The sequence below is a fragment of the Phocoena phocoena genome, chromosome 14 (assembly GCF_963924675.1).
Source record: "Phocoena phocoena chromosome 14, mPhoPho1.1, whole genome shotgun sequence".
Lineage (NCBI taxonomy): Eukaryota > Metazoa > Chordata > Mammalia > Artiodactyla > Phocoenidae > Phocoena > Phocoena phocoena.
In genome coordinates, this window is record NC_089232.1 from 26,075,121 (window position 1) to 26,101,599 (window position 26,479).

The window sequence follows — 26,479 nt, forward strand, 5'->3', positions numbered from 1 at the left end:
TAGTAATAGGGGAAATTGGGGAGGATGGGGTGGGTATATGGGAACTCTCTACTTACTAATAAATTTTTCTATAAACCTAAAACTGCTCTACAAATAAAGTTTATTAATTTAAAACAAAGCATTAGTTCACTTTTCCTTCTTTGTACCATAATATTTACCTCATTTATTGCCTTAGCAATGACATTGTTTAGAATTGCCAGTGCATAGGGATAGTAAAAACCAGCCAGACATTTTAGTCTCCAGTGAGGTCCTCTGCTCTGAACTGCTTGGATGTCTGGGCCTGGCGGTGTGTGCCCAGCACCCAGCACAGTAGCTGCTGAGAGCAAGGCGTTCGGTGCTGGCTATGGATTGAGTGGATCTGAGACTTGTGGGCTGTGGGCCTACAGCTTTTGCTCAGGGTTCCGAATGTAAACATGGCTGAAGAGTTGAAACGTTTTTGCAGAAGTGATTCCTCAGCCAATGAGGAGGAGGTTAATCTCCAGGACTTGGACTTCTTGATCAAATGAGCCTGCAATGCCTTGAAGGTAGCAATTCCACCTGACCTCATTCAGAACATTTTTCTTCCCATAGACCTTTTTTTTTTTTTTTTTTTTTTTTTGCGGTACGTGGGCCTCTCACAGTTGTGGCCTCTCCCGTTGCGGAGCACAGGCTCCAGACGCGCAGGCTCAGCGGCCATGGCTCACGGGCTCCGCCGCTCCGCGGCATGTGGGATCTTCCCGGACCGGGGCACGAACCCGTGTCCCCTGCATCGGCAGGCGGACTCTCAACCACTGCGCCACCAGGGAAGCCCTTCCCATAGACCTCCGATTACTGATTCAGAACCATTTATTCTGTGTCCTTTATTGGGAACTCCGTATTTTTTTTTTTACATCTTTATTGGAGTATAATTGCTTTACAATGGTGTGTCAGTTTCTGCTTTATAACAAACTGAATCAGTTATACATATACATATGTTCCCATATCTCTTCCCTCTTGCGTCTCCCTCCCTCCCACCCTCCCTATCCCACCCCTCCAGGCGGTCACAAAGCACCGAGCTGATCTCCCTGTGCTATGCGGCTGCTTCCCACTAGCTATCTACCTTACGTTTGGTAGTGTATACATGTCCATGACACTCTCTCACTTTGTCCCAGCTTACCCTTCCCCCAGCTTGATACTTTCTATATATTATACTACATAATCCTCATCAACCTCATTTTATAGACAAGGCTCAGTGAAATTGAAACACAAGCTGGCTGGTGACAATCTTTCCAGTTCCAAAGTCCATGTTCTTTCCACTGTATCACACTACCTCCCATCCCAATGTCTTAGAAAGCCATGGCTTACTATTTTCTAGAGGTTCTAAAGTTTTTCAATGAAAAGGGCAGGAGGCTTCATTCCTCAGTGATAAAGAATAGAGCATACTAAGGGCTCACAGTCCAGTAACACTGGCCAGACACGCCAGTGGTTTCACAGCCCTTCAGAAGGGCAGGCACACAGTTCTCAGACCACTGACCCACAGAGAAGCTGGCAACGGCACAGCTGAGCCTACCCACCTCTGGTCTGCGGCCACACAGAGTCTGCAGTATAGCGAGACCTAGAACACAAACCTCCCATCACTCAGACCTGTGCCTTCTGCACTCAAACCTCCAACCACTTCTAAACTGCTGATTTAATTGGCTTTGGAACCAACTGGTGGAGAAATCAAAGGCTATTTCAAAGAAGTCAGAGTCATTTCCTTCAAATCCATGACTGTGTTCTAGGCCACATCATTGAGGTCTCCTCAACCAAATGCTCAAACACCTCATTCAGACTCATTATTGCTCAAGGAAAGCAGATGTAAACTGTGTTCAAGGTCACCTATCAAATGTTAGACTAGAACAGAATTTAGCTCGATTTCCTTTCTTTTTATGGCTGAGTAATATTCCATTGTATATGTGTGCCACATCTTCTTTATCCATTCAACTGATGATGGACACTTAGGTTGTTTCCATGTCCTGGCTATTGTAAATAGAGCTGCAATGAACATTTAGGTACATGACTCTTTTTGAATTATGGTTTTCTCAGGGTATATGCCCAGTAGTGGGATTGCTGGGTCATATGGTAATTCTATTTGTAGTTTTTTAAGGAACCTCCATACTGTTCTCCATAGTGGCTGTACCAATTCACATTCCCACCAGCAGTGCAAGAGTGTTCCCTTTTCTCCGCACCCTCTCCAGCATTTATTGTCTCTAGGTTTTTTGATGATGGCCATTCTGACTGGTGTGAGATGAATGTAGTTTTGATTTGCATTTCTCTAATGATTAATGAAGTTGGGAATTCTGTATTTTCAAGAGGCACTTCATTGCTCTATTCTCATAGTCTTTTACGGGCTTGTGCATCTCCCTATGTAATCTTTTGTGTTAAATAGCTGTTTCCTGATCTACCTTAGTTCTTCTGTTCTCAGCATATCAGTCGTGCTTTCAGCATCGATACTATTTAGTCTGTTATCGAGGAATCTTGCTTTTGTTGAGTGAGATATTCTTTTTATTTATTTATCATTTATTTATTTATTATTGAAGTGTAGTTGATGTACCATATTATATAAGTTACAGGTTACAGTAGAGTGATTCACACTTTTTAGAGGTTCTACTCCATTTATAGTTATTATAAAATATTGGCTATATTCCCTGTGTTGTACAATATACACTTGTAGCTTTTTTTTTTTCTTTTGAGAATAGATTGCAATCACTGTCTAACCTTCTGTATTTCTTGCAAAGGATTCATTGCTAGTCTCTGAATTAATGTTTGAGGTTCTTTGTGCAGTGAAAGTTTTTCTTTGGTTTCAGAAAACTCGACTTCCTGTTTATTCATACTTCCTTGAGTAAAGTCTTGTTGATCTTTTTGTTCTTATTGATAACTTATTTGGAGTGGTTTTATAGTTTATGTAAATATTTTAACGGATTTTAAAAGGAGTGAGTTCTTGGGGGTATTATTTGCACTACCATTAGCCTGAGAGCACTCTCATATGTGAGAAGCCACCTGGCCGGGGTGGGGGCAGGCACTGAGGAGATCATCGGACAAGGACACCGAATGGGCTGTGAACTGGGGCCATGTCCTGCAGGGCCTTCGGACGGAGTTAGGGTGTTGCGCCTTACCCTGAGAGCTGTGCCAAATGGAGAGCAGTGAGGAGTATTACAGGGAAATAGTATCATCCTCTTTGGTTTAAGGAAGATTATCTAGGTAAGGAGATCGGCTTTGGTGAGGTGAGCAGAGAGATAAAATGGGGGCTAGAAAGCAGACTTTCCAATATTGATACTTTTGAGAAGCTCTAAAAAGCACAAGTCTTCCTGCAGAGCCACCTTGTCCTATGCCTCTTGTGCTCATAGACCTGCAGGCTGCCAGCCATACCTTAAGCTCAGCTTGTGAGTAGATTCCTGCCAGTGAGAACAATGTGTATCCCTTGGATGCATGGCTCTTAAGGTGCAGAAGAAGCAGGGGTATATTTGGACAGGGCTCAGGCTTCGGTGTCAGACACACCTGGTTTGAGTCCGGATTCTGCCACTTCCTAGATGATGGTCTTGGGCAAGTCACTTAATCTTTCAGGAAGTTCTCATTTTTAGACCAAAGTATGAGAGGCCTCTTCCCTGGGCCCCTGGCTTTAGAAGGCCCTGTTGTGGTCCTCTCCTGCCCACAGGGAATCTATGCCACTGATCAAGGCCCACATGTTAGTCTATGTGAATGGTGCCCCCCAGACTTGTGCAGTGCACATCCTGTGCAACTGCCCAGTGTGGACCGCTAATAATAGTGAAAAGAGGAGGCGGGATTGAGGACACTAAGGGGGTAAAATCCAGCCTTGGCAGGTGTCAGGATGTGACCAGTAGAATGACGGGGCCATCAACAGCCAGAGGAAAATATGGCAGAGACTTGAGAGGTCAATTTTAGGTGTGTTAAGACTTTGGCCCTGCCAAACAGCCATCCAGAGCTATCCAGCAGCCCAAACTCATGAGGGTCTCAGGGCTCGACACAGCTTTGGAAATCACTAGCATTAGGGTCACGGTTGAGGCCTGGTGAGGATTGAGCCTATTCTCCTTGGGGGCATATGTGTTTAATGGACATGAGGGCACAAAGGGGCCATGAGAAGAGCAGAGGGCTTTAGGGTTCTGGGATAATGGGACGTCACTGGTGGTACGTCCCAGGAGTAGAGGGTTTTGAGAGATCAGTGAAGACAGAATCATTTGCCTAGAAGACAGTTCTTTCTGGAGGAACAAAGACACGGTGAGTGAGTAGTGTGGATGTTGAAGCCAGGAGGTGGTCTACACCTGCAGAAACGTGGTGGTGATAGGAAGCAGGGAGAAAGGCGGTGAGCTTGAGGGCAGAGCAGGATCAGGCCGACAGTCCTGAGAGCACGGTGAGGGGAGGAGCTGCAGAAAGAGGCTAGCTCATGAGGCAATGTCAGAGGGGAAGCAAAAGGTGCCAGTCAAGAGAAAATGTCCGGGGGGAGGGCAGTAGTCCCAAGGAGTAGGAGTCAATGTGTGCGAAGAAAAGAGACAAAATAGGGAAGATGTTTGAAGGGTAGGGAAGGGGTATTGGGCCTGGGTTTCGGCTTGCTGGCAGAGGAAGAGAGCAGGTATCTATCTGCCAAGACTTCTGCAGGTGGGAGTCAGGGTAGCATTGGAAGCATCTAGATTTTTTTTTTTTTAAGAAGATGTTGGGGGTAGGAGTTTATTAATTAATTCATTTTTGGCTGTGTTGGGTCTTCGTTTCTGTGCGAGGGCTTTCTCTAGTTGCGGCAAGTGGGGGCCACTCTTCATCGCGGCGCGCGGGCCTCTCACTATCGCGGCCTCTCTTGTTGCGGAGCACAGGCTCCAGACACGCAGGCTCAGTAGTTGTGGCTCACGGGCCCAGTTGCTCTGCGGCATGTGGGATCTTCCCAGACCAGGTCTCAAACCTGCGTCCCTTGCATTGACAGGCAGACTCCCAACCACTGCGCCACCAGGGAAGCCCTGGATCTAGATTTTGATGAAGCTTTGATTATGTCTTCTATGGTGTCTTCTATGTGTGGTCCTCTTGTGCCTTCTGTGGTGTGCTTGTGTCTCTGACGGGAACGTGCGCTGTTACACGTGTTTAATGTATTTCAGCTGATCCCCCGCTCCCTAAGGGTATCAGTTCATTTCATCTTACAGGACAATGAGTGCCTATTATTTTCAGAGTACAATGGGAGACATAAAATGACTAACAGCTCTCCCAGGTTAAGCAGCCTACGAGAGCATCAGCTGAACTTGTGATAAGGCTGTCGAACAAGTCTGCGTAGCTAGCTACGTAGGGTTAAACAATATTGACAAGATTACGATTCAACACTGGCGGGGAGGATGGGTTAAACAGCCCATTTAGGATGGTTAAGGTCCAAGTGCCGTGTGTAGAAGTAAAAACACAAGATGAATTGCATAAAGGCTGGAGCTCGGGAGCCTGACTTGGCAGTAGTTCACATAAGAGGTCACTCTGTGGTCCACAACTGAGTCTTGTGCTCCTCAGTGACTTAAAGCTTTTGTATATGCCCGGAGTAATAACGATAGCTTCTATACCTGCCACATCTCAGATGGCTGGTACTTTTACTCCTCTAGTGTTTCTTTTTGATCCTCATATCCATATTATGTGGTGTCATTAGCCTGCTTTTCAGACAAAGAAAAGGACACAGGGAGGTGAAACAGCTCATCTCACGTCACACAACTGGGAAGTGAGGGAGCCATGTTCTTTCCACTGAGCCACACAGCCCTCAGCGTGACTCAGCTGCTTAAAAAGCTGATAAACTTCGGTGTGTGTTAATAAAAACGGCGTGTCCAGGTTGTGGGACTCCGTGGTGTCTGTGTGCTTGGTTTAGGCCAGCCAGATCCCATCTGGGACATTGGTCATTTCTAGAGATCCCGCTATAACGAAGGATGCTCTAGGTGTGAGCAGGGATGTGGTGGGGGTAGTATAGGGTCACAAGAAGGTTCAGGGAATTAAGGATGCAGTCATGTGGCTCAGAGGGATGAATTGAGATGGTTCTTGGAGTACAAAGAAATTTAGTGGAAATATGACGGAGGCAGATTTAGATTAGTTCAGTTTATAACTGCAACAAGTTGGAATCTTAGAGTTCAACAGTAACGTGTGGACGAGTAAATCCACACAACGAAATACTAGGCAACTCTTTAAGAAGATGTACAGTTGACCCTTGAACAACACGGCTTTGAGCTGCATAGGTTCACTTATACGCCGATTTTTTTTTTTTAATCTTTAAAAATTTAATTTTGGCTGCACGGGGTCTTCTGTTGCTGCACGTGGGCTTTCTCTAGTTGGGGCGAGCGGGGGCTACTCTTCATTGCAGTGCTCCAGCTTCTCATTTCGGTGGCTTCTCCTGTTGCAGGGCACGGGCTCCAGGCACGTGGCCTCAGTAGTTGTGGCACCCAGGCTTAGTTGCTCTGTGGTATGTGGGATCCTCCCGGACCAGGGATCGAACGCACGTCCCCTGCATTGGCAGGTGGATTCTTAACCACTGCGCCGTCAGGGAAGTCCCAACGCAGATTTTCTTCAATAGTAGATACTACAGTCCTACAGGATCCAAGGTGGTTGAGTGGGTAGACGTGGAACCTCAGATACCAAGGAGCTGCAGATACAGAGGGTGGACTAGTAATTAATCTGGGGCTCTTTGTGCAGAGGGCTGGTGCGCCTAACCACCGCGTTGTTCAAGGGTCAACTACAGTTCTGGATTAGTTCTGGATTAGTTCTGGATTAGTTCTGGATTACTGATACTTGAAGATATGTTAAGTGGAGAAAAGATCACAACATGGTATTATTGTTTTATTCCATTAAAAAAATATATATCTGTATACACACACATATGGTTATATTTAAATACTCAGAAAATGTTTGTGACCAATAATATGTGGTTCTCTTGTAGTGGGATTTCAAATAATTTTTTTAAACTCCTGTCTTCTAATTTTTCTATACTTAATACGGAATTCGTATAAGAAGAGATGAAAGCATATTTCTATTACCCAGTAGTGAGTCAGTCCCTGCCGAAGCAGTAATCTCCTAGCCCCTCACCTCAGGGTCTGGAAATGGGGCCAACACAACAGGGGCTGGGAAAGGGGACACTAGGTCTCTTTCAACTCAAAGATGTCAAGTGGAAAGCAGGTTGCCAAACACAGTGTGACCCCACTTTCATAAGACACACGAACATCTGTGAGGAGCCCTGGTAACCCTGGTGTGCCCAGGCATTTCCAGAGGGTTCCTTTGCAACTGAAACAGAGAAGAAAACCCCCGGGGCTGTCATCTGGCACCCCTATTGGAATGATGGGGTTTTCACGTGAATGTCCTCAGAGAGGAGCTTTCCTGTCTAGTGACCTAACGGGATACTGGCATCAACTGGAGGGAGCGCTGGACCGCGGGGTTGGTTGTCCCTCAGAGATGCTGAATGCATTTTCGTCCGATGCTTCAAGCAGAAGCGATGGTTTCTCCTCCTCCCATTTGCCCTTCTCTCTTTTCCTTTCTTCAACTTACAGTTCCCTTTTCAGCCATCAACAGAATTGGCAATCTGCACGAAAAGAGGGAGCCCCAGGCATGGGACCTTATGGGAAAGCTCATCTCTCCAAAGATAGGCCCTTCCTACTGGATGTGCTGCTGAGGCCATCAGAATAGAGCAGGAGGCAGCAATCCTTAGCAAACAGTACATCAGAAGTGAACAGTCTTAATGGGGGCGGGGGTTGGGAGTCTCCAAACTGAATGGAAAGAGGGGACAGAAAGATCAAAGGGGAAAAACAAACAAAAGGAGAAACAGATGAGTAAAAGGCCACGTCTACTTTCCCCCTTTATAGCAGCTTTAACAGCTTCCAGTCTTTGAACATCACTTTATGCGGGAGGTGGAAGGGGAACAGGCTATTAGTCAGGGCTTCCTTTGTGTACCTACAACCTGCAGGGGGACGGTGGGATTACAGGGAATCTTAAATACCGCAATCTGGGCCCAATTCGGGGGGGTGGGGGGTGGGGTGGGGTGGGGGGAAGAAGCCACACAGAATTTGAGTGCAAAAAATAAATATAAAATTTATTAAAACACCCACAATATTTTAAAGATACCAGGAGTAATACAGTTCACAAACCCAGTTGTTTGTGTAAATTATAATAAAATACAAATCAAAAAAGGATACATACTTGCAATTTCTAGGCACCCTAAATTAAATCTGCTGAAACACTGGGGGAGAAGGGAAGGCAAGGAGGGTAGCTCAGGAGGCAAACCAATAAAGTGGGAGGAAAAAATATTAACAAAAAAGTAAAAATTATACAAAATAAAATTATCAGCATAAATTTACTGTACTAAGAATATCTACAGTTTAACAATACACATCCTATTGCCTTGAGACATTGCAAAAATCTACCATTCATCCATCAACCCCAGATAAACTTCATTTCAAGTAGCCACAGTTACAAAGTCAAGACGGAATATTCAAGTATGGTTGTTAAGTTCACCTCCATTGGAAGCCAAGTAACCAAACAGGAATTCAAAGAGAGAAGAAATAAAACACACCAAAAAGCTACAGGGGTTCTAGATGAAGTCTAATGCATTAATATGCCACAACATGACCTGGCCTTGTTTCTTTTTTTTTTTTTTTTTAAATTAGAATACGTGAAAAAGAAACTACATCGCTCCTGTTTTTCTCCTCCTTTTTCCCCTCAAAAGAAAAAAAAAAGTACTGGAACCAAGAAAATTTGGATGTTCAAATGAGCCAAATAGTATTTTTTAAATCCTCGTGAATGATGATGAGTTATCCCTGAACGACAGGTAGTCAAAATGAGAAAAGAGAGCAAACAATACCACTACAAAAAGCATCCCTGATATCAGAATAGAAGCGAACGAGGAAGTAGGCCAATTCTCACTGATTCTTGGGCAGAAAGCAACTTTAGACTTTGCATTTCTGTGCTGCAGTCTCTGCTCAGGGAAGAAGCCTATTGCTTTGCTCTTGTCGGCAGCTCTGCAGAAGGAAGGGCTGGGAGCGCCAAGACAGGGGCCTCACACATGGAAAAACTCTTTGCACATGTGGGTGTGGGACTGTATAACCTATGTTGGGGGTACGCACCCCCCGAAATGTTCATTTTGGTCCAGGGTATGTTGAAGTTGGCCATGTACTACAGCAGATGCAACTGGCTAATAAAACTAGGTTTTGAGGGAGTCATTTCAAATGACAGCGACGACGACTGAAAAAGCTCAGTGAGATGGGCATGGGAAATTCACATTTCATTCAAAAGCAAAAAAAGGAAACGAAATAAAGTCAACCACAGTCCTTCCTTTAGGCGTTCTGCCATTTTAACTGAAGAATGAAACACGAAATGACCCCAGATTCTTCAAGGTCAGGTATGTCGCCAAATGGACAACCTGTATGTATCAGACCCTCACGGAATCTACTTTACCAAAGTTGTCACGATGTCCCGTTTTTGAGGTATTTGAAAAAAATTATTGTGACAGTGGATGACACAAAATGGAGCTTCCTGTTGAGTTTTTCAAATGTCAACTTTTGTGGACCCAAGAAGAAATTTAGAATAGCACCAACTAAAAAGAGCCTCAGTGGCACCGAGTGAGCAAAGAAAGCTCCTTCCTTTAAGTTTGAACATGAGGGGTTCCCAATGAGAAGCAGAAGCATTGCTGGGGCAAAGGCTGTGGGGAGCAAAGGAATGAGACCCCTGCCCACCATGGTCCTGGCCAGTGCTAGGTGAGGGAGGAGGCCCATCTGGCCCACCTTGGTATGCAGAGCACCTTTGGAACCCTCAGAGACATCTACTTGGCACCCTGGACCGCAGGAGGAAAACGTGTGTTGGCTATGAGAATGCCTGCCACGTTAGAAGAGGCAGGAGTACCCAACTCCCCTTCCTCCAAAAAAAAAAAAAAAAACAAAAAGAAAAAAGAAAAGCCCTTCACACCTCCTTTCTTATCAGGCCTAAGAGGACAGATGCGAAACGAGAGCGCCCCGCCACCTCCAAGCCAGGAAGGCCCATTCCCCCGTCATAGTAAGGGGGCTGGCTGCCTTCGAGACTTGCCTTTCTATTTGGCCAGCAAGGGAAGAATAAAACAAAACAGAAAAACTGCTCAGAGCAGGTTCTAGCACGTAAACAGAGGTCTAAGGAGACAGCACCAAAAGGGGGGGAGGGGGGGAGAAGCCAAGAGAGACTGGAGCCCACCTTGTTTTTGGTTGGTTGTGGTTTCAGAACCTTGATAGCACCTCAGCAGGACAGGATCAGGGACAGTCACATTAAAACACCATAGCACCATTTTATTTATACTATTTCAATTCATAAAAATGCTTCCTAGTCCATAAAACACACTTCAGTAACAAAAGGAAAGAGAGACTGGTTGAGGCACGTCAGGGCTATCATTTTAATTTTCCACAGCACTGCCTTGGTGTGAGATCTGGCGGTGGTTAACTTCATGAAGCCTGGCCGGGTTCTCTCAATGGAATCAGGTTACCATCTACTTACTCACTGTCACCCGTCCTCGCACACCCACTGCTGTCTGGTACAAAGCAATTAAGAGCTGCTCTTTCTTTCCTTAACTTTAGCACTTCAAAAGTCCCTTGTTCTGCAAACTACTGTTTCCAAAAGAGGCTGGTGAAAGGACCAAGAGGGGCGGGTATGATCTCTTTCCACGCATTACCTGTCACCTCAGTGAGACAGCAAAGCAGTACCCACGAAGCCAGAGTGTGGGAAACCTAGGCCCTGCCAAAAAACACACCAAACAACAACAAAAACAAGAAACCTCAAAATCCATGAAACACCTTACTCAAGATTTTCTGATGGTGAGATAACGGTTTCTTGAGCTAGCACCAGTTATTTTGCAAGAACCTGCCGCAAAGCGATTTTTATTTTAAAAACCTCTTAGCACAAAACTTTGCAAGTACTTTCCTTGCAAGCAGAAGGCAGGGAAAACGAAAGAAAAGAAGAACCAAATGTCTGCACTGCATGTGGATGGCGTCTGTGGACAGGGCACACTGGGGGATGACTCTTAAGACTCCATCATTTCCGCTGCTATACTATTATTAAAACTTGATCGTGTTGTTAGGTTCTTTAGTTGCAATGGCTTTATTTTTCTCCTCATGATAAAAATGTCTGTTAATCGTCTTTAGGACTTAAAAAATGATAGTGCCAGTAAAAAATAAAAATTTGATTTTTCTCTTTAAGAAACCTTCAGCAGCAAGGGGGGCGGGCGATAAAGAGCTGTGCATAGTTACTTTTTAAACATACGTCTAAAGCATGCTAATTTAATGACTGAGATTTGAGGTAGGTTATACATGTAGTGTGTACAAATCAGCATGGGCTTGAGCATGGCAACAGCACCACCTAATTTCTGAAACACCGTTCTGAAGGGCGTGGGGACGTCCAATGGAGACTGCCTCTTGACTCACTTCTCAGCAGTCTATTTGCTGATCTAGAATTTATGAACCGAAGGCTGTTTGGGCTGGGGGGACAGACATCACATGCTTTTAGCTTGTACTGGTTTCTTCTTTCATCTAATGGCTTTGCTACCAAAGGGGGACGAGGGGAAGAGTCTATTTAACACACATCAAGGAGATTCATACATGCCAAGCATCAGAATCACCTGGGTTACACTCAGGACCTTCCAAACCAACAGCCAACCTGGGGCTTTCCCGGGTCATACAGACGGTCACATTCTCCAAATGTTTTGTAAAATATTGTATTTCTTGCTTAAGATAATTTAAAATGAAGTTTTCAAGGCACCCCCGCATCTACCTAAGCACGGAGTCAAATGAGACCTGCATAAAAGTACTGATGCGATAAGCAAAATAGCATTTAAAGGACCCAACTTTTCCTCAAAACTAGAAAATCAGCATGCTCGTTAAAGACTCTGCTTCCTTTAGCTTGTCAAACTGAAGGTCAGAGGTTTTCCTATAAATCTGAGTTCTGAATAATTCGAAATCCTGATAAGCTCTTGGGTATTTATTTCAAAAGCAATAATATTTCATTTTCGTCCTGTAAAATAAATGCAACTTTACAGAATATGGTAAAAGTGAAGGATAGACAAAGCACGTTAAATATTCAGCTACTATTTACAATTTCTCCCACAATTACATGTTAAAACATACTTTTTTTTTTCAAGTTGCTGTTTAGATCTAGGCAAAAGTGCTTAAAAAAATTTTTTTTTTTTCTCACTATTTACAGTTAAAACCAGACCACATAAATGCTCAGGACATCTCACAGCGACTCTCCGCCAGTGCTTCTGGAACAGTTACCAGTAAACACCCAGCGGGTCACTTCTCAGCTCTTAACACAAGGCACCTGGAAGCTCAGGAACTTGCCTTTAGCGTCATCGTCTGATTGTTAAACTCATTTTGTGAAGCCCCACATCTGAATAAAACTGCTCAATAAATATCTGGTGTTTATCTCAGGGCTTTGGCTGTCATTCACAGTGGGGCCACATTCCCCTCTGTGTCCTTATGAAGCCTCCCACTCACCACACACATCCACATGGGTAGCTGGATGTAACTTCTGCTGATACCACAGGGGAAAAACCCAGACACTCCAAGAGGCCTGACCTGCCGTCAGCGCGTGCCGCTTCCGCCCGTCAGGCCCAGCCTCTCTCGACAATGTTGACAAGGTTAAGCACCGCATTCTCATTTCGAAGAGCTGAATGACTGCACCAGAAGTTTAGAACGGGCACGTTCAAGTGGGTGGACGGGGTCGGGGGGGGGGGGGGGGGGGGGAAGGAAAGGAGAAAAGGACCAAATAGAGAAATGGCACCAATCAGGGAGGAAAGTCATAGCTACCTGCTGAAAATGTTTGACTCTCGCATTTTAAAATCATGACGTGTAGGCCCACTCCCCAGATGATAGCATGGAGGGGGTGGGCTCGGGTATGAGGCATGCACCATTGTCCAATGTGAAATCCAGGGATAAGGAGATGCGTTACTGCTGTCACACTGCTGTGTGGAGCTCCTGCAGACGCAGCCTGCCCGAGTCAAGGAAGTCCCAGCACAACACTACAGCACCGCTGGCTTTTCACAGCTTGGGTTCAACTTCCTGTTTTTAAAGATACAGTAGCCCTTTTCGGTATCAGCACAGACTTCAGGGGCATTTTTTTAAAACAAAAAAACTGCCACTAAGACAAATTCCTCCAGCCAGTATTCGTTGGCTAGTCAGCTCGGTGGAAAAGGCTCCTGAGAACCTCTCGATTCCAGCTCCATCCCGAGGTGCTGCCGAGGGGGACCACGGTATCACGTGACTTGATAGCTAAGGGACAGAGAGGATTCAGTGTGGAGACTAGCAAGCTTGAAGCTGTCTACTTCCAACCTGGTTTCTGGGAAAATCTATGCCAGCATCTCAGGTGCCTGGCCTGGGGTGCACCTGCCCCCATCCCCGACTCCAAGCCGGTGACTGGGAAAGGGACCCCAGCTGTTTTTCTACAGATTCTCCCATCCTACCGGAGAGGACAGAAGCTGTCCTGAGGGCTTCCTCCCCTGAAGGGAAGGCATGTCTGTCAGGAGGGATGCAGTGGGTGGCTACAACCTGCACTTGGCTCATGAGGGGCCGATGGCTGAGAGAACCTTGTCAGCTCCCAAGAGGGCCAGGCTCACCAGGCCCAGCACAACTGGGCAGGAATGAGTGCTTCTGGCCTTTCCTGCCGATCCTTTACCATTACAATTGTCACTTTTAAAAAAATCCAATAAATACACATTTTAAATGGAATTTAAAACTACTCCTTTGTGAAAGGACACTATAAACTTTCTTTCCATTATTGTGATATACAAGGATAGAGTTTTAAAAACAAGAGAAAATAAAAGGTCCCCCCAAACAAGGGAGGAAAAAAACCAACGTGGAGATATAAATATTAAGATCACGAAAAAAATCACCCGACAGCCGTAGTTTCTTCTTCAAAGTGCTGGGGAATTGGGGGGAAGGGAGGGGCGGGTCAGTTCTGAGGTTTGGACCATAAATACATATATATGCGTATCTATATATGTATATATAGATAAAAAGACTTCTGCACCCCCAACCCGCCCCCAGGTGTGAGGGCGAAAGCACCACAGAGGCAGCTCGGGCCTGGCCCGACGCTGAGGTACGCTGGCTCCCTGGCACCCTGGCGCCTAGATCCAGCGGCTGTAGGGGCCCGTGACCTTCGTGTAGGCGTACGAGGACACGGTGACTGCTGAGTCCGTGGGCACGGTCAGCGCCTGCCGGGTGGGGACAAGCCCCTTCTTTTCCTTATGCTGGGGCTCGGGGACCATGGCACCCCCCCACTTGCGCTTCTTCCCATACAGCTTGGCCTCCTGCTGGCCCAGGCCCAGCCGGGCGGCCTCCTCCTGTCTCGCCCGCGCCCTCTCGGCCAGCTGCTTCATCTTGGCCTCCCAGAGGGCCAGCCCGTGATTGGGCTGGTTGAGGTTCTTGTGCTGGTAGAAGACCAGCGAAATGCGGGTGGGGTGGCAGCGGTTGGGTTTCTTGAGGGGTGTGGTGGCGTGCAGCTCCCGCCGGGCACACTCGATGAGGATGGAGCCGTGCGCGGGGGCCACGGCCACGCCGCCGATATTCTCGTCCAGGAAGTTGTGTTCACTGTCGGACCACAGCTCCTCCTCTGCCTCCTCTGCCCCAGCAGCGCCGCTGCCTCCGCCGCCCTTCTCCTCCTTGACTGTGCCCTTGCTGGGGGGCTCCTCCGCCGTCCCCTCCTCCAGGCTGAAGGGATCCCACAGCTTCTCCTCGGTCTTCAGGGCCCCAAACAGCTTCTCAGTGGGGCCCAGGGGCATGCCAAAGGACTGCCAGGCTTTGTCCAGCTGGCTCACCCCCGGGGTTGGAATCCTTCCCTCCTCCCCTTTCAGGGGGCTCCACAGCTTGTCTTGGAATCTGGGACCACCTTTCAGGGCAGAGTTGAAATCCCCGGCTCCTACCGCCCATGGCTTCTCAGTTAGGCTGGGCCCAGCCAAGGCCGAGGTGCTATTTCCAAACTTGCAGTGGCTCCACGGCTTGCCCCGCAGCCGTCCTCCAGGCTGCGGGGCTGGCTGCTGTCCCTCGCCAGGGAATAACCCCCACTGATGCTGTCCATCTGGGAAGTGCGAAGGGGTCAGGCAGCCAGCCCCAAAAGAGCCGAGCTTATCGGGGACAACAGCAGGGCTCTCCGCAGGAGGGAACACACCCCAGCTGCCGCCCACACTGTTAGTCCTCTTGGGGGACACGCTTGGGCCTCCTGAGTACTGTCCCCATAGGTGATTGGGTCCCCCATTCTGAGATGCCTCGGGCAAAGGCATTTTGCCCATCGTGCCAGGCTCTCTGGGTACAGATTCGGTGTGGACCAGTGGATCTACTGGCTCTTGCTTGATGGATCTGTTGTAGCAACTGGAGCTCTGTACAAAGGGAGAGGGGTCCCTGGACACTGGGTGGATCTGGGGGGCCTTTGGAAGCAGATACTCCTTGGGGCCTGGGTAAGCAGGCTGCTGGTGGTGTGGAGCAGGGTGGTGGGTGTCCGTGGGAACAGCCTGGCCAGGCAGCTCGGCAAACTCAGCACCACCGTAGGCTGGGCTCAGGCTGTTGTGCAGAGCGTGGAGGTCTGGCTTCTTCTCAAAACTGCTGTTGCTGCCACTGTGCCCCCAGGTGCCAGGGCCCAGGAACTGAGAGGGGAAGACGGGGTTACTGGATGGAAAGCCATAGTAGCCAAATGATGGAAGCGCGTACTTGGAGTGGAAGCCGTTGACGGAGGCCAGGCCGGGCTGTGCATAGTAGGAGTGGTAGGAGTACACGCTGTTCACGCTGTACGGGTCGGAGGGCCGGCAACTGCCCAGCACCGAGTAGCTCTCCACCACCGCGTTGCCGCTGTACTTGAAGGAGCTGAAGTGGTTCTGTGGCTCCACCTTGAGGGAGGGCTTCAGGCTTTGCCGGGACAATCCACCCTTCAGAGACAGGCCTGAGGAAGACAGGAGGCAAGACAGAGAAGAAGCACAGAGAAGCACAGAGACGGACGCTCCCTCTTGCCAAGAGGTTTCCTCTGCTGGGCGGGTGAAGACGAGTGAGGCTGGACTTGCTCCCCATGCAGCGCAGCGTGGCCCGGCCCCACGGAAGCCCCAGAAGAGCAGCCGGCAGCGCCCAGGGCTCCGGTGTCGTCATTCTTCCCGACTCTAGCGAACTCCACCCGGCCTCACTGAAGCCCCCTCGTGCCAGCCACTGCAGGGACGAGGGCCGCCCCACACCCGAAAGCCCTGCTGCAGACCACACGCCTGCCGCCTCGGTACTTTCCGCAGCAAGGAGAGCCGGTGAGCCGGGGGGACGCCCAGCTGCCCTCTGGGAAGACAGGGAGACCTCCTTCAATTTGGCTCCCAGGTGCCTCCCATCTGGCTTGGTTTCCCGGGGCTGCTGCAGCTATGGCGCTGACTGACAAAATTAAGATAATCGATGGTCCAGGTGGCTGAGAGACCCCCAGTACTTTTCTGTACGGAATTCTACCTCAAGGCAGGAAGAGTGGTGGTAAGGGAGCCGTCCAGGGCCCCCCGCCCAACAGTGCCCGTGCCACCCCCGCCGGGCACCCTCCCCCCACACACCTGGGTCAGTGGGGATGCCAGCCAGCTCCAGGGCCTCCTGCTTGAGCTTCTCAGGAGTGCTCAGCTTCTCCTTCTGAACCTTCTTCTTCTCGGCTGCCGCCTTCCTGGCTTCCAGCTGCCGCTGGCGGCAGGACTTGGCAGGCTCCGGCAGGCGCCGGACCTCGCGGGGGAAGGCGGTGAGCACCTGGATGGCCCCACTGCCCACCTTGGCGTTCTGGTTCTCCTCGCTGCCAAACTCGTCCGTGTTGGCCATCTTGTACAAGGGGAGTACGTGCAGCTGCTCATCCTCGGGGATCTTGCCCACGCAGCGATTGTCTTCCTTGGTCAGGGTGCAGACCTGCCCCAAACACAGAGACGGGGAGGGTGCTTGGGCTTGGGGTAGCCAGACACTGAGCGGGAGGGGCTGAGCATCCCGCACACAAGGCCGCCCCTTCCCCACACCGTCCCGGCCCCAGCTATCCACTATTACTTTCCGGAGAATCTAAAAAGCGCATTTGTCTTGCTTTACAGAGTAACGGTATCACCAGCGCTCAGAGTCTGCTCGACAGTTTTCAAAGCACATCCATTCACTTTGTCTAACAAGGCTCTGGGGGGATAAGATGACCGGCTCAGGGTCCCAAGGCCAGAAAGGGGCCAGGTCACGACTGGGAGATGTGCTCTGCCCTCCACTGCCATCATGGCCATTACATGTCATCACACAGATCTCGGACCTTCCACCATTATCCTCCTTGCCTTCAACACTCAGCCTCCTTTTGCCCTTAAAATTGAAAATTATTTATGTGCTGGTTGTAGAAAATGTAGGCCAGCACAAAGGACATAAACATTATCTCCATAATCCCACCAACTAGAAATAACCCTTGCACGTACTTGGTCATATACGCACTCACTTTTTTTTTTTTTTAGACTTTAATGTTATTAAGAACACACTCACTTTTTAATAATTAAATAGGATCATTTATATTATGCATACAGCTGTAGAATAACTTCTTTTTCTTAACACAGTATATTTTCTGACACGTTACGTATGCTTCTCCAGGATGATTTAAGAGCCACACACTATCATTCCACTGTATCAGTGTGTTAATTTAACTAATCCCTCATGACCACTTAAACCTGTTTCCCTATCATAAATACTACTTTTATCCTTTTCACTGAATTTAATTCCTTAGAATAAAAGCCGTAAGGGAGAACTGCCACAGATTGTCAAACTGCGCTCCGAAATGACGATCGTCAGTGTTTCACTTACCCTGGCAGAATGAGTTTCAATTTTCCTATACTTTTGCTATGAATTTCTTTAAAACTTTCTCCTGTTATCAAAATGTACCTCGTCGTTGGTATGTGTTTCTCTGATTATCAATAAGGTTTGGTTGATTTTTTTTCTCGTTTACGCTTTACTCTTATATTGACTATATTTTATTATCTGTATTCCTGATGTTCTGGCATTTGGGGCCTTGATCCTGGAGGGACTGTCCCTCCCCTAAGACTAGCTAATTCCTATAGATAGCAAATGATCCCCTGCCAGTGCAACTCTGATACACAAACCAACCAACCCAGAGTTCCCACCCCCAACCATCTCCTTCATAAAACTCTCACACACCAAGCAAATATTCTCTCTGCCTTAAATCACCCCAGGGCTAGGTATTGACAACTAGGGACCACCTCTATAGCCCAGAGCCTGCAGAAATTATTCAAACTCTCCATCCTCAGCTTATTCAGCTTACTTATCCTACCTTGCCCATCCCTTTCCACGAAATCCCCAGTAAAGCTCTGGGCTATTCTCTCCCCTCTCTGCCTCCTGACAGACCCTGCTGCTGCCCAGTGAGCTGCCAAATGAGGACTCCAGGGCTGTAAGTGTCCTTATCCTGGGGCCACTGCACAAAGCTGTGCTGAGGATGCCCTCCCTGTGGTCTACAGAGGAGTCCGAAAGCACTGACTGCCGTCCACAGGAGACTGGTTGATAAGTGGTGGCACGGCCACACACACAGCCTTAGAACATGCTGCCTATATCCACGGACCAGCAAGTTGTCCACCACATATTCTGGAGTTCAGAAAAGCAAGATCATGGAACAGCACACACACATAATGTGTAAAATGTATACAACTGTGCACACACACATACATTCAGGTGTCTGAATGGATGGTCATCTTGATGCTAACACAGGTTACCTGTGAGATAACAGGCGTTTTTACTTTATACTTTCTCGTATTATTCAAATTATTTTTTACAATAAATAACTGTTTAATTAGAACAAAAAATATTATTCATTTTTGGAAAAAAACTTCTTTTTCACTCCAAACTCCGGAAGCTCTGGGATCCAAATAACCTCCCTGTGCTCCTATCTCTCGGTGCCCCATCCGCCTTCCCCGCGCCTCTCCCAATCCTGGAGGGCCCGTCCTTCTTTCTCTGTACTTTAGCTAGAGACCCTCACGATACAGTGTAGACAGAAGCCTGCCCCATCTTGCTTCTCAGTCTTGGACGTGGGGAAGGAGGACAAGGTGGAGAAATGAAATCCTAGGGCTGGGCCCTTCATCCACTTGGGGACACAAGCTATACCGACTCTGGGAGCCCCTTTCAGCTGAACATGCCCGTACCCTTGCCTCTTCCACAGCCCCCCTGGGAGCCCTGTCCCCTAGGACCTAGTTAAAAAGCAGAGAAGACAGCCACAGTACCCCTTCCAGGGTGCCCCCACCCAAGCCCAAACCTCCTCTCTTTTCCATCTGCACTCACTCTTCTGGGGCCAGCATCCAGGCTCACGGCCCTAACTATAAACTCAGTGCTCTCCACTAGCTATGAACTCAGTGCTCTCCAGTCTCGAATTCATTTCTCCAGACCCTCCCTCTCCCCTGCCTACTCTACATCTCCACCTGGACGTCTAGCAGGCATCTCAAAATAGAATGACTGATTTTCACCCCAAAACTGGTCTCTCCTGATATTCTACATCTCAGTAAACACCAACACTTGCCTAGTTGCTCAAGCGACTCACACATCCTAGGTCCACCCCAACAGCAATTACTCTCAGCTACGCCTTCAAGATCAACCCACAACCTGTCCGATTACTCCCCACACCCCACCCTCACTCCTGCCCAAGCCCTGTCACCTCTGGCCTGGACAAGTGTCTCAGCCTCCTACCTGGCCTGCTTGCTCTGATTCTCCCCCACCCACCCCTACCCCAACATATCTTATTCTCCATCTGCAGGAGCAAGAGTGCTTCCGACTTTATAAATGAGATCTCAGGGCTTCCCATCACACTCAGAGCACAACCCACAGCCCTCCCAGCTTCCCATGCTCCCTGTGACCTCACCCCACCCCTGCCCGCCCCTCTAATCTCACTCCTCCGAGCCTTTGCCTGTGCTGGTCCTTCTGCCTGGAGCACCCCACCCTCATGCATTCAGTCCCTTACTTCCGCATCTCTGCTCAGGTGCCCCTCCTCATACAGGCCTCTCTCCATGTCATCTAATATAGCATCTGCTGTCATCTCGTCCCTTACCCTACTTCATCTCCTCCTCACAGCCTTCCTTGCTACTGGACATTATATCACATTTTTTGGCAGCACTCTGTCCAGTGTATCCCCCGGCATCTAGAGCAGTACCCGAGGCTCAATAAACATTTGCTCAATGAATGAATCAAAAGGTTGTCTGGACTTAAATCCTAGTGCTCAGAGAGACCTGGAGCCACACTTTAGAGAACTGGGAGACACTGGGTGCCCAAGAGGTGGTATTCTGCAGCACCCAAGCCAGCCTTGCCCCTGCATTTCCCAGAGAAGTGGGCAGGAGCAGGTAGTCTGGCAGGGTCCCTCCCTGCCTTGAGCCCACCTATCTGCAGAGAACAGGTGTGCGCCCTCCCAGGATCGTCTCTCAGGTGGGGCTGTGACAGGTCACAGGCTTCCTTACCACCGTGCACCCGTTGTAGAGGTTATGCTGGTCCTTGTGGGCGTGGGCACAGAAGTCCATGCAGGCCGTGACCCCTGAGAAGGGCCGCCCTTCCTTCAGCCCCAGGCGGCAGTCAATCGCTATTTCCTCATTGGTCACCTGTGTGGATGGCCAAGGACAGCTGCTCGAGTGACCTGAGGTGAGTGGCCCTGATTCGGCATGGGGGAGGCCAGGTCTTAGAGGGAAGGAGGGAGGAAGGAGGTTAAGGACCACAGCCATCTTGTACTTGGGCTGTAGGAGGGAGGTTTTCTGGCTGAAGTCCCTATAAGGGGTTACTTCCTTCTGGGTCATCTCAAGTCCCTCTCACCTCGTCTATGGGGTGCAGCAGTGACAGGTGAGAGAAACTCAAGCCTCCCCAGTAGAAACCAGAGCAGAGGAGGTGGAGGATTATTAAGGGGAGAGAGACAGAGACCAAGGATACAGGAGAGACAGCCTGGGATGTGGTTAGCTTGGTGTAAACAAGGGATCTTAACAAAGACCTTGACAAAGATCACTGCTCTAGCTCTGGCTGGGCTTTTCCTGCAAGGAACCCACTCCGCTGTTCCCCCACTTCAGGGAGCCTGGGCAGAGATGTGGGTGACATGTGGGCACAGAACAGCCCAAGACTCAGTACCTGGTTCTGATAGGCCTGGGGGGCCAGCCGCTTATACAGGGGAGCAACTTCGGTGGCCAGGTCCTGGAAACTCTTCCGGAGCACTTCTTCCTGTGGACAGAAGAACAGTCACACACCTCCAGAGCAGCCCTGCCTGGCAAACTCTGCACACTGGAAATTGACCTCCATTCTAGAACCACTGCCGGGTTGCCACTGGGAAGGTAGGAAGTAAGGTGCCATCAGGTATCTTTATGGTGTTCCCTCTGGGAGGGGTGCCAGGTCTGCTTTAATGCTGGAGACGCTGAAGCTCACCAGGAAAGACACTGCCTGAGGGTCTGGTCACCCTGACTACTAAGCACCTGTCCTGCCAGGCTCCAGCCCAGTGCTGCTCAGAACACCTAGAACAGGTTCCTGCCCTTGCTAAGCACTTGCTCAACACCCTGGGTCAGAGGTGCGGGATGGCAGGCACGTACAAGCACGAGCGGCAGGCGTGGGTCCTTCTTGCAGTGGTCCAGACAGGTAAATAAAGGCAGGGAGAGGTGGGTGAGGCCCGTGCTAGAAATCCCACAGCCAGCTAGGCCCGGCGCCCATCACCAGCCAGGTACACGGCCAGACCACAATGTTCTGTCCTTTAGACCCGCACCATCTCACGTGTTTAGTCACAAGCCACGTGTAGCTACTGAAATATAAATTCATTTTAATTAAAATTAAATAAATTTTTTTTAAATTAAGAAGTTTAAATTAATTTTTTTAAATTTAAAAATTAAAAAAAATCCAGCCCCTCCACTGCACTGGCCACCTTTCAAATGCTCAGTGGCTACATGTGGCTCCCATGGCTGTGTTTTCTACAGAGAACATTTCCATCAACACAGAAGTTCCACTGGATAGCGCTGCCCTCGACAGAGCAGCAGCCCTCAGACTGGCAGAGAGTTTAAGGTATCTGCAGCCTCTCTCTGGCTCTCTGAGGGTAACAAGTTGGGCTATGGGGGCTCCTAGCCAGCCTTGAGCACAGGCATGGAGAGTTTATGGAGAAGAAAGAAGAGGAAGAGGGAAGAAAAAAGGTACCAAACTCACAGAATTAGAAATGGAAGGGTGAGACCAGTGGCTCAGCTGTCTGTCCAGCAGGGCGGCCAGAGTTGCCAGCCAGCCTCACTGCACCTCCCTGGCTGCCTTCCAGACGCTGCCACCAGCATAGTGGGCCGGAAGCCAGCACAACACGGGGGTGAGGCTTGTGAGCTCTGGGGAAACACAGGCCAGGGTTTAAATGCTGACTTCATCATCACCGTCACATGGCCCTGGGCAAACCATTTGCCTCACGTGTAAAGGGAGCAGTAACAGGGCCTAGATCCTCAGGCTGTCATGAGATTAACTGAGACACCTGTGAGGTGCTGGGCGGAGTACCCAGCACTTAGTGCACAGGAAATGGTAGCTGATGGAACAGGGAAAGTATTTGTGAGAAATTAAAGCAATTATTTTCATTCATGGTAATTCCTAGCTCCTGGCGGCACTGGGACCCCTCCATTCATTGAAGCAACTGCATTTGCTGCTTCTGGGGGAGGCCAGGCACTGCCAAAAGTTAAAAGTCTAGTGTCAAATCAGACTCTTAGACTAGGTTGTGTAATAGTCAGAAAGCTGGGCTTTGAGGGGAAAAAAGGGGTTCTAAATTTGGACGTGCTTCCTTTTATTTCTGAAAAGCAAAGCTTGGAAGTCTGAGCATAGAAATTTACATGTGGTGTAAAAAAAAATGTGCCCCGGGAGAGTCCCTGTCTCCCGGGAAATGGGGAAGCCCTTCTGGTAAAAGGAGCTTGGAGAGGTTTGGAAGGTAGAGGCTGGGATCAAGGTATTGCCTGGATCCAGCACCCTTCTCACAGCAGCAGAGGCAGAAGGCAGGGAGGCTGGAGGAGACATGACAGAGAGACCACTCAGGCCTATGCCTGCTTTGCATCTGGACTCCAAGTGGAGACCCCCTCGGGATGGCCCTCATAACCAGGGCAACAGAGAAGTGGCAGAGTGGGAGGTGACCTGACCTGACGCTTCTGGTTCCCAGCCTAAGCTCGGCCTGCAGAGGAGACCCTGAGGCCCCTTGTGCTGCTGTCACTGGGTTGCGGAGGAGCTCTGGTGGGCGGGAGGAGGCCTCAGGCCTAGTGGCCATACCATGTGGATGCCAGACCAGTGCCCGAGGACCGTGCCAGGCCCCCAGCAAGGAAGGAGACACCAAGGACCTAGACAACTGGACAAGTGCACAGAGATGTGGGCCCAGCAGCCAGGCAGGATGAGGGACACCTCGGGACATCCAGCATCGGCCAGAAGGTGGCCTGAGGCCCAGTGGCCCCTCTTTGTGCCACACGTCACACCCAGAAAGATGTCTTGAGAAGAATGGAGGGGAGAAATAACCCTTTAAGAGGGTCAAGTTCTAATGAGGAATCTGAACATTTACCTTAAAGAGACTTTTCTAAACTGCAGGAGTCTGAGGTACCTGTAATTGGTAAGTCTAATTTCTCACTCATCGTATCCCTCCACACTACACCCCACATACCTTATTTCACTGCAAGATAAGGTCAGTTTAAAAAAAAGAAAGTTCCATTTTCTACACATCTGAGTCACAGTGTGCTAATCCTACATCCCGCCGGGACTATTAAAGGCAGTAGGTGCAACAGGGTGAGTGGGAGGGTCCCATGCTCCCTGTGGGGCTGTGCTCACCTCTTTGGGGTTGTCCCCCGCGAGGCGGAACTTGCGAGGAGTCTTGCTCCGAGCGTATTTGCAGCCATTGAAGTACATGCTCCAGGAACAACCGAAGGAGAAGGAGGCACCACAGGTATTTGGGTCTTTGCCCTGGCAAGCGCAGGTACGGCTGCAACATATATCACATGTTAGGCATACAAGGCACATTTTTAGTTCTGGAATTTCCCCCCTCCCTCGGGGGGAGGCCCTGTTGAGGCCTGGCATCCACTGGCCTCCCAGTGACGGCCATGACATCCTTCCCTGACCTCAACTCCTTTCCCAAATCTCTACCCTTGTGGGCAGGGAATCAGCTCTGAGCAGCCTGTTTGGCTCCCACCCCTGAGCCTGAAGTCTGAGAGTGTGCTGCGGGGAGAAGCACACGGGCTGTTTGAGATGGCTGGGGAGGATCTAATCAAAAACCCAATAACGTTTACACTTTGCCTTAACTTTAATATCCTGACCAGCTCCAACACAGACCACACAAATGGGAATAATGTGAACCACAGAGTTTGAACATGCCAGCTTCTTGCAGGCCCAGGTGCTGACAGGCCTTTAAACAAATGAACACTGACTTTACCATCCAACACTTAATAAAATCCAGAAACAACCCAAATGCCCTCCAACTGGGGAATGAATAAACAAATCGTGACACACCCACACAGTGGAATACTGCTCAGTGGTGAAAAGGTATGAGCTACTGATACACACATCCATAGATGAAACTCAGAAACACTGTGCTCAGGGAAAGAAGCAAGACTCAGGAGGCTACATGATGCATGGTTCCATTCATATGACATTCTTGTAAAGGCAACCCTACAGGGACAGGAAATAAGATTTGTGGTTGCCAGGGGTGGGGAGAAGCGCCTGGCTATAAAAGGGCACGGGGGAGTCTGGGGGGTGATGGAACTCTTCTATATCTTCATTGTGGCAGTGGCTACATGACTGTAAACATCTGTCAAATTCTTCAAACTGTACACCTCAAAGGATGAATTTTACTGTAAGTAAAAATATCTTAATTTAAAAAATGGGGGAGGGGACCCCATAAGGGTAGGTCTTGTGAGTACCACTGATGCCTTGTATTAGCGGGGCACTCACACTTTTCCACACTTGTTACCACTATTAGAGCCTCAGAGTCAATCTGGGGCGGAAAGCAAAGCTAAGCTGAGTCAAGGGACCCTCCCCAGCCAGGGCCAGACCCCAGGCCAGATCCGTAGGTAAGCATTCTTTCCACCACAGTCCTAACTTGGCCGGACACACAGGGCCCTGACCCCACTGCCCCACCCCTGCCCACTGGGACCGTCCACATACTCATCGTTGAGGCCACATCTCCGGCTGGTGGGGTTCCCGTACTTCCGGAGGGTATCGGTGAGCTCCTGGTAGAGGGTGTCTCCGAGGCTTCGGGGGATGCCCTCCCAGGCCAGGATGAGGATGACGATCACGGCATTCTGGCAGTGGTGGCCTGCCCGGTGCCGCACCAGGCAGAGCAGCTTCTCTTCCAGCGTGTGCCTGCGGATCACCTGCAGGGAGGTGGGGCGGGGGGTGCTGTGAATCACAGGAGCCGGGCACCCATGATCCTCTGCATGGATGCCACACACCCTCACCTCTGCCCAAAAGACCTGCGGGTGCAGATCTTTAGGGCAGTGTACCAGGGGCGTCACACCTCGGCGACAGCAACCACACAGGCTAAAGGGCCATTATAATTAGGGAAGGAAAAACATTAAATAGCAAAATAGAAAAACAATTACTACAAAACCTGAGTCATTGGTGATGTATATAGACTTAGGGATAAGAATATCAAGTTGGCCAAAAAGTTCCTTCGGGTTTTAAGTAAAAATAAAAGACATCTTTCATTTTCACCAAGAACTTTATTGAACCATATATTCACCCTTTTGTTCTGCTACCTTCTGCCATGTTTCAGGCAACTTCATGATTCCATCTTCCTGAAACTTTCTTTTTGAGCAAAGAACTGTTCCAGGTGCCTTTTACAGTCTTCCAGGGAATTGAAATTGTTTCCATTAAGAGAATTTTGTAAAGACCTAAATAAATGGAAATCCGAAGGTGCAATGTCTGGTGAATATGGCAGATGAACCAGAACTTCACAGCCAAGCTGTAACAGTGTTTGCCTGGTCATCAAAGAAACATGCGGTCTTTCATTACCCTGATGGAAGATTATGCGTTTTCTGTTGACTGATTCTGGTCGCTTTTCATCAAGCGCTGCTTTCAGTCGGTCTAACTGGGAGCAGTACTTGGAATTAATCGTTTGGTTTTCAAGAAGGAGCTCGTAAGAGAGGACTCCCTTCCAATCCCACCACATACACAACATCACCTTCCTTGGATGAAGACCGGCCTTTGGTGTGGTTGGTGGTGATTCACTTGGCTTGCCCCACGATCTCTTCCGTTCCACATTATTGTACAGTGTCCACTTTTCATCGCCCGTCACAATTTGTTTTGAAAACAGAATGTTTTCATCACGTTTGAGTAGAGAATCACACGTGGAAATACGGTCAGCAAGGTTTTCTTCGCTTAACTTATGTGGGATCCAAACATCAAAGCGATTCACGTAACCAAGCTGGTGTAGATGATTTTCAGCGCTTGATCTGGATATTCTGAGTAAGTCGGCTATCTCCCGCGTGGTTATAACGTTGATTGTTCTCAATTGATATCTCGATTTGATTCACTATCAACTTCAACAGATCTACCCGACTGTGGAGCCCTGTCCA

General features: G+C 49.0%; 1 protein-coding gene across 2 annotated transcripts in view; it reads right to left on the reverse strand.

The window, feature by feature from the left end:
• Window positions 1–14,080: 14,080 nt before the first annotated feature.
• Window positions 14,081–26,479, reverse strand: part of TET3 (tet methylcytosine dioxygenase 3) — a 104,438-nt gene continuing 92,039 nt past the window's right edge. For both annotated transcript variants that reach the window (XM_065890964.1, XM_065890965.1), the window contains exons 6-11: window positions 25,068–25,276; window positions 23,739–23,889; window positions 21,060–21,149; window positions 20,408–20,545; window positions 16,517–16,853; window positions 14,081–15,885 (exon numbers count right to left, since the gene is read on the reverse strand). In XM_065890964.1, the coding sequence (XP_065747036.1) occupies window positions 14,081–15,885; window positions 16,517–16,853; window positions 20,408–20,545; window positions 21,060–21,149; window positions 23,739–23,889; window positions 25,068–25,276 (2,730 nt within the window). The remainder of the gene's footprint in view (window positions 15,886–16,516; window positions 16,854–20,407; window positions 20,546–21,059; window positions 21,150–23,738; window positions 23,890–25,067; window positions 25,277–26,479) is intronic.